Genomic DNA, 8,853 nt, shown 5'->3' on the forward strand with positions numbered 1-8,853 from the left:
TTTAATTTCCTCTAAACAAAACTATCAGCACCGAAAAGTACTAAGAAGGCACATATCGGATAGTCGATTATTCATAATCCATGTACACATGGTTTTCATTTGAGAAAAATTCACCATCAGTGCCTCCAACTCTTGTGCACCGGCCAAGTTGATACCCAGACTCTCAGTGCTACCAATGTGATACCTGAACCCATATTTCGCTATCGATGAGGTACTTCCGTCAGATTTTGCTGACGGCTCCATTAGATGTGTGACGTGGCAAGCATGTGGGCCCCAAAAATGCCATGAAATGACTTAAATGACCCCATAATTTTTATTTTTTTTTACAATTTTCTCTCTCCTCTTCTTCTTCTTCCTTTGTTTTGTTGCTGCGATCTCCTCCTCCTCCTCTTGAACCCAGAATAACCATTAACCAAGACGCCAAAATAGCAAAAACAAAAACACAGCAACTGTTCATGTCCTTGAATCCAATCCAAATCATCCATTTTATTTTATTTTTCATAAGCTTTACTTCACATACATAACCCAATGGCCACAACCACAGTGACCCATACAAACAACTCAGAGACTCAGGCTTCACCCTCTGTCCATACTTGTTCTTCATCTTCTCATCAAACTCTTTAGCCTTAATTTCTGCAATTGTTTCAGCATGCTAGGAGGAGATTTGGGAAGGAACAAGAGCTCCTAAGATTGGATTTCGAGGAAGACATTTTCTGGCTTTCGGGTTTGAATTGCTTCAGAATCTGAAATGTGTTTTTGCTTTGTCCAAATCATCCATCTCATGAAGCAATAACCCAAATCATCTATCATCAAAAGCAGATCAGAGAGTGTAGTTTCACCGATGGCAACCCTTCAGGAAATCCTAACACGACGCCCAGTCGCCGCGGCGATCCACCTCCCTCGACCCGCCTCACCCGAGATGCACCGCCGGTGTCCGGCTTTAGGTCAGTCTCGCCTCAACCTAATGGCCTTCTGCAAAGACTTCAATGCCCAACACAGAAGCACAAACCCGATACTCCCATGGCAGTGACCATTACGGTGTTCAAGGACAACACTTTCGAATTCACCGTCAAGTCGCCGCCGGTGACGTGGTATTTGAAGAAGGCGGCGGGGATTGAGTCCGAGAGAGGCTGGCCGGGGCACGCAGTGGCGTCGACGCTGTAGGTGAGGCACGTGTATGAGTCGCGAAGGTGAAGCAATCGGATTATTCGGACGGTGAACACGGTGGGGATTCAATTGGTGAAGGACTTGGAGTGATTTTGGAGGCAGAAATTGCAATTAGAAACCCTAGGATCACATTGCTTGTTTCTTGATTTTGGGGCAGTCTGTATTTTCTTTCTGGGAAGATTGAGATCGCAGCAACAATTAAACAAAGGAAGAAGAAGAAGAAGAGGAGGAGAGAGAAAATTGTAAAAAAATAAATAAATAAATAAATAATTCTGGGGTCATTTAAGTCATTTCATGGCATTTTTGGGGCCCACATGCTTGCCACGTCACACATCTAACGGAGCCGTCAACAAAATCTGACGGAAGTACCTCATCGATAGCGAAATTTGAGTTCAGGTATCACATTAGTAGCACTGAGAGTCTGGGTATCAACTTAGCCGGTGCACAAGAGTTGAGACACTGGTGGTGCATTTTTCTCTTTTCAGTTCTTCCAGCTAGCTAGCTACTTATTAGGCAAAACCCTAGCTAGGGCATGGTCGAGTTAGGCACAGCACAACCACATATGAATGCATTATCGATCCGCCGTATGCTCCAAAATGGCAAGACAAGTCGGAGTGGAAGTGTCATCCAATAGTCGGCCCGGCTTTATAATGGTAATGGTGGCAGGTACTGTTTGGCTAAATTTAGATGGATATATTATTCTGGATATATATGGAGCTGCAGCATGTATATCATTCTGGATATCTGGGAGCAATATTGAAATCTGTTTAGATTTCTTTTTGTTTCCTGCGGTAATTCCAAAACATCTTTTGGCTCAAGGAATTTGATTCCCAACTCTTTTCCATTATTCGGCAAACGTGGCCATAGACTGCATGCCACGACCCCCCCCCCCCCCCCCCCCCCCCCCACAACATTTCTTGCCTCTTTTAATTTAAACCATATGCATGTGGAGAAGAGACACCTCTCGATCACTATGACGATTCAATTTATGATTTTATTCTCTCAGGATATGTTGCGATTTTGTGAAGGATCGATGTTGCATGTTGGGGTTTGTGATGATCTTTAGGCTAGCTATCATAAGATTCTGGATTCTGAAAATATCGAAATTGGAAGCCGCTATTGGCTGTTTGTGTATTTTGGGCCCACTCAGTCTAGATATCGAGAATATCTGGCATGCCTAAAGTCGCAAGTAATGCAATGTATCTCATTTATGTCACAAGTTATTTGCAAAATTCCAACAATTGTTGTGCTAAATATAAATTTGCGAGTTCACTTTAGCCTTGCAATTAATTCTCATTTAACTTTTTCTGTATGTACCTCGAAGGCATATATCTATGAAGGCTTTGTCTAGATTATAATGGTGGTTGTTTTTCTTAACACCACCATTATCATCTTCAGAGAAATGCTAGGTGAACCACCTTTTGGAAAACCACCTAGAGCTCACCTTAGGTGGCAGCTTATGTGGCGTATCTATATCATTAAAGCATAATTTCTGATTTTTATATTTCTATGTTTTCTTAATAACAAAAATTCCTTTTTTTTTCTTTTTTACTTTCTTGATCTTATCTTTTAAACCCTTTTTTGTCTTTGTGATATTATCTGGGCAACGTCTTCTCTATCAGACATTGTTTTCTTTTCTCCTCCTCTCACCCCTATCGTCAACAAATGCTCTGCCTAAACGTGGTTAGTTTTTTTTTTTTTCTTCTTCCTGAGAAGGAGAAAAAAAAATAACTAAGCACGTTTAGGCAGAGCGTTTGTTGACGATACTTACGAGGAAACCAAGATCAAATTGAGAAGGCGTTAATCAATTGAAGAAGAGGTGAGAGGAGGAGAAAAGAAAACAACGTCTGATAGAGAAGGTTGCCCACATAATATCACAAAGAAAAAAAATAGGGTTTAAAAGATAAAATCAAGAAAGTAAAAAAGAAAACATAAGCTGCCACCTAAGGTATAAAAATAAGAAATTATGCTTTAATGATATGGATACGCCACATAAGTTGCGACCTAAAGTGGGCTCTAGGTGGTTCCCCAAAAGGTGGTTCACCTAGCATTACTCTTAATGATGAATAGTGGGAGAAGTTTTATATACACATCCCTATTTACTAGATACACACCCCTAATTTGTTTTGTCCATATTATTCTTTAAACTTCCTCTTTTACCCTTATTAGGAAACATTTATTTACGCATATTTAATTACTTAATACTGAAAACCTGATACTATTATATGACCTTCCATGTACGGCCATCACTCACTTGAAAAGTTTCAAAGAAGGTGAGAACGCAAAGGAACTGAGAACGCAAAGGTTCTAGAGTGAGGCAAATATACAATTGACCTTCACAATATCATACAAACACAATTAATAGAGTGAGGAATTGAGGAGGTACTTGTTGTTGTCAGCATTTGTTTAATAATATATCAAACATGTTAATCCAATGGTTGTATTATTCTATGTTTATGTGTGGGTCAAAATCAACCCAGAGATGTATATATGAAGATTGAAGCCTAAAGATGAACTCTGTTCCATCCAATTTACATTCAACATTGTGAACAACTGGCAGTATGAAAGGTGGGTGGTATGGTAGTGGTGATGTGAGGATGAGGTATTGTAGTGCTTTAATTGTTTTAGAAGATGATGTCAAAAAGGAAAATTGGATAAAAGTTCATAAAACATAAGTAAATAGATGTGTAAACAAAAGTTTCCTAATAAGAAAGAAAGGCAGAAGAGGAAGTTTAAGGAAGATGATGGGAAAAAAAAATTATGAGACACATCTAGTAAATAGGAATGTGTATATAGAACTTCTGGAATAGTAGTTGGTGTTTACAAAAAAAAAAAGAATAGCAGTTGGGAACTTGGAATCAATTGTGATCAAGTAAAGATTTTAAAGAATGATTTTGTGAGGGTGTTGATTCTAGTCATGTATTGGATAATTATTTAACTTTAAAAATTAAATCGGACAATGAATGTGGCAACAACATACTATACGCAATCAGAATAACACTGCATGCAAGTAAATATAAGCTACAATATTATACAAAATCACTTCCTAAATTATCTAAGTAAATATGGATATATAACATATATCTGTGGGATTAGGTTGGATGTTAATTTCAAGAATATCTACACGAAAGATGAAGAATAAAGTTGTAATTCTATATTACAGACAATTATTAGACTCAAAAGCTCAAAATTATTTTTTGACACAATCTATCTACGCTTTCATTCTCAAAATTTAGCAACTAAAGCACAAAGACATGATGCAAATTAACACCCCCTAAAGTCCTAAACCTCATAATATCGTCTTAATACGTCGTGGGTCTCTGTCTGCTGCATGAGGCACTTCTGTTTTTCTGTACATTAATTATATCCACTTGTACCAGCCGCTTTAATATGTGATGGAAAACAAAAGCTAAGTTAGTGTATATCTTTTAGCTACATGATCTGCAGCTGCCCTAGAGTGCATAATCGAAAGCAACAAGTTAGTACAGCAACTGTGGAGACGTGCCTGGTCTATAAGGATAATCATTTAGCTCAATCCCAACCTAACTTTCTAGGCACAGTAAGAACATGCACTTGTTGGACTTATCTTGATTTATCCACACTCAGAGCCGTACAGCAATGGCCTTGATTTTTATTTGGCAAATCACTCAAAAATTCAATGAAAGATTCATTAATTTCTTACCTATGTGGATGTTCTTCTCGCCTCCTATAAGTCCAAATGTGACTAAATGTAGATATTATCGCCGTCATTGCTATAGGGCCGGGCATGGAGCACAAAGCAAAAGGGTGCTTGCCATTCTTGAATACTATTCTAAGAGACAAGCTAGTGTACTGGTGGGTATGAGATATCCTCATTTACAAGTATTTGAACTAAAATTACAACATTGAGAACAAAAGTTACCATATTCATTTACACTATTTACATATAATTAAACAAAAATTACAACATTGACAACGATTTTGTTCAAAAGCTTGTAAAAATGTCGTAAGAGGTGTAATTACCATTATTAGAACTAAAATTACAACATTGACAATGAATTTGTTCAAAAACTTGTAAAATGTCATAAGAGGTGTAATTACCATTATTAGAACTAAGATTACACAAAGTAAGACTCAAATTACAACTTTGACAACAAAATTTGTTCTCACTTTTGTAAATGTGGGTATGAGATACCCACCACTACACTAGAATTTCCCCTATTCTAATATTCTCCACGTAATAATTTTGATTCCACTTGTATATCTTCTTCCGCAACCAGCTTTTTCTCTTCATGATGATCACGACTTTACCGTTATGGTGATTCAATCATGTAGGTAGAAGTAGTAGAACTATAAACTTGAGGTTGTTAACTTTGCTTTCAATTAATGAAGGGCTTGTCTTCAGCTATAGGAGTTAGGTTTAAAGATCAGCCTCTCGTACATGAGATATTTGCGGCATTTTCATAACGCAAGATCTCATTTTTTTATTTTTTTGAAAGGGACGCAAGATCTCATTTTGAAATTAACAAAAGGATTTAGACCTTATTAAAGGCCCATAATCATTTTTCCTAACAAGATATACTTGTAATCTTACTAGACATAGTCATCTATAGAAGTGAGTCTCGATCATCTTTGTAAAGATGCTCAATAAATCCTGTAAGTAATTAATGATCTTCCTAAGGACATGATTAGTGATCGCACATGATATTCAGTCCAAAATTTTCAGTCTGGGCTAAATCCAACTGTTGTTTTAGAGAGGACAATGTCAAGTGTATGTTTTGATCTAATTATGTTGTTAATTTTAATTAAGGGAACATAGTTACTTAGGCTTGTATGACCCCAGGCCAATTTATCTCTCAAGGAGATCAACATTGAATATCAGCAACCGCATATATTTGACATGAACCAACCTATTTAGGTCCTAGATATTTTACTTAAAGCAGAGCCATTATTTAATACATTCCATGGTGCATGTGTGGTTTTTGTTGTTTTAAGGAAAAGACTGACCTAAACGAGCAAAGCAAATTAAGAAGAAGAAGATGACTGATACCAAAATGGATCGTGTTCGTGTGGAGAACAGAGGATGAGATCGATGGCTTCTACTCATACATCTTTCCGCGTTTTGATGTACCTACCTAGCTAGTTAAGTGCATGCTGCCATGCTTATATATGCTAATACTAGATTTGCATCATTGTGAGGATTTTACATTTCAAGATTGATAATAACTAACATGTTGAAGAATGTTGACATTTAGTGTGCCTTATCAAACTAACTAGAATTACTTCTATGATTGTAATAGGAGAGAAAGTTTTAGAATTCCTAGTCCTATTCGGAATAGTTTTCCTTATATCATAATAATATGTACTTTGTAATTCCTATATATAGGGCTCCTATTATCAATAGTGGAACACACAATTCTCTCATCAATCTCTCTCAATTCTCATATTCTAAAAAACGTTATCAGCACGAGCCTTATCCCTAGTCCTAAAAACTAAAAACCGAAAAACTCTCCACCACCGTCGAAGTCCTCCACGCTGCATGCCTCCTCCGCCTCACCGACCGTGCGCCTGCTGCCCCTGCAGCCCTGAGTCGCAGCTCGCTGCCCCTGCAGCACCTCTCGGCCAAACCTGCAAGCCACCTCGGCCAACATCCAAACCGCACCGGCCACATCTCAGCCCTATCCCAGCACCTCTCGGCCAAGCTACCTAGCAGCCCCGAAACAAGTCTAGCACGCACCAAGCTTTGAAGCATTCAAGGTTTCAAACTCCGAATTTAACCAAGTAAGTATTTAAAATTAAAGTTCCTACTTTCTGTCCTTAAATTCTTTTCTTTTTCTCGAGGACTTGCAACCTCCCTTCTTCTACATCCCACCTTTCTTATAACGTGGGTTCAATTCTTCGAAAAGCAGAATCGTGGGGATTCACGCTAAACGAACTAAGAGCGCTCATAAGACTTCGAACTAAGAGTGACCATAAGCATCGAATTTGACCATATAAACATCATTGTTTCGGTCTAATCCAAAAATTTTTGGAAATCGATTTCTTGGTAGCATAGCTCGGAAATCTTATTTATATTAGTTTTCGTGGAAACTCCGAAACTAATCTATTTTCTCCTTCTCCTTTTTCAAGATGCCGAATGAGCCAAAACTCGACTTTCCCATATTGGACAACAGGATCTGAGTACCAAAGCTGGGTAACCGATGTTGAGAACCATCTCACTTTAAAGGGAATTCTACCCATAATCCGGGAACCAAATCCGGAGCTCGTTTTTGAGCGCACGACTATGAGACATGCTCAAGTTCTCATCTTGATGCGACGACACATGGATAAATCACTCCGTTTGCAGTATATGTCGGTCAGAGATGCAAGAGAATTATGGGTAGCGCTAGAAGAGCGTTTTGGAAATATCCAAGATCCCTCCTCCCTGACTTGAAAGTACAATGGGGCAATTTGCGTTTTGCCAACTTCAAGGCCGTTGATGAATATAATTCAGAAGCTCTTCGCCTCACATCCATGTTGAGATTTTGTGGACAACCTATCACCGAGCAAGTGCTAATTGAGAAAACTCTCTCCACATTCGCTGTCTCAGCGCTTTTGGTATCAAAGCAATATAGAGGTGAGTATAATGCTAGAAGGATCACAAGATTCAATCAGCTAATCAATGTGATGTCTGTAGCTGAAAAATATGACAACATCCTCATAAAAAACTATAATTCAAGGCCCGTTGGAACTAAGAGCCTTGCCGAGGTGAATTATAATGCACCCAAAGGAGGGAGTAAGGAGCGGAACCCTAAAGTTAAGGGACAAAACAGACGTGTAGGTCCATACAACCGCCCTACAAAGGAAGGTAACCGTCATAATGATGGATGGACACGTGGTAACATATGGAAACGTGGGAGAGGGGGCCGTGGCGTACCAGGACGTGGTGGTGCCGCCCAAGGCCGTGGTCACAGCGCAAATCCCTCTAGGGGACTCCAACCAAGTGCAAACAATGCACCTCAATTAAAGGGTGGCAATCACAATGACATGTGTCATCGATGTGGATCAAGTGAGCGTTGGTTCAAGCAATGGAATGCAAGCAATCAGTTAGTTGCATGATACAAGGCATATAGGGACCTGAGAGAGCAAGAAGTCTATCTTGTCGCAGAAGGAGATGATGGTGATGACAATGACGTCAATCTCATCATAGTGGACTTCAAATATGACAAAGAAATGCATACGGATGCCGCAGATTTTGATTAGTGTAGTCCTTTTTATTTTCCAAGAATTATGTAATGGCAATTATGCCTTAATCAATAAAATGACATTTTGTATTAACTTTTTCTCACTACGCTTATCCAAAATTAATTGTGATGTCTAGGAAAGGTTTGAACTGAGAGAACGATTTTAAAAGTGAGCACAGCTCCACTAAAATCTCGCCTTACCTTACCTGGTCACGACCAAATTGGAGTTACCGAACGGATTGAGTGACTACAATTTGTCTACGTTTGATTTTTATTTTGGATTAGATTTTGGTCAAGAAACTTTGATGTAATCATTGGCTATTTTATTAATAAAGTATCAATTTATTTTTGCATGTCTTGGAAATATTTTAATTTCGAACTTTATTATTTTTCAGTATGTTTCCCGGAGAGCTAGAATGCCTCGTGAATAGTGCAACTACACACACTATACTTCGAAATAGACAACTCTTCTTATGGATGACGC

At 38.6% G+C, this 8,853-nt stretch overlaps 1 protein-coding gene across 1 annotated transcript; it reads left to right on the plus strand.

Annotated features, from left to right (window-relative positions):
- Nucleotides 1-6,550: 6,550 nt before the first annotated feature.
- On the plus strand, nucleotides 6,551-8,402 carry LOC133735868 (uncharacterized). The gene is made up of 2 exons (XM_062163310.1): nucleotides 6,551-6,927; nucleotides 7,276-8,402. The coding sequence occupies exon 2, from the start codon at nucleotides 7,522-7,524 to the stop codon at nucleotides 8,242-8,244; it is 723 nt and encodes a 240-aa protein (XP_062019294.1). The 5' UTR covers nucleotides 6,551-6,927; nucleotides 7,276-7,521; the 3' UTR covers nucleotides 8,245-8,402.
- The last annotated feature ends 451 nt before the right edge of the window (nucleotides 8,403-8,853 follow it).

Source organism: Rosa rugosa, chromosome 3 (assembly GCF_958449725.1).
Source record: "Rosa rugosa chromosome 3, drRosRugo1.1, whole genome shotgun sequence".
Lineage (NCBI taxonomy): Eukaryota > Viridiplantae > Streptophyta > Magnoliopsida > Rosales > Rosaceae > Rosa > Rosa rugosa.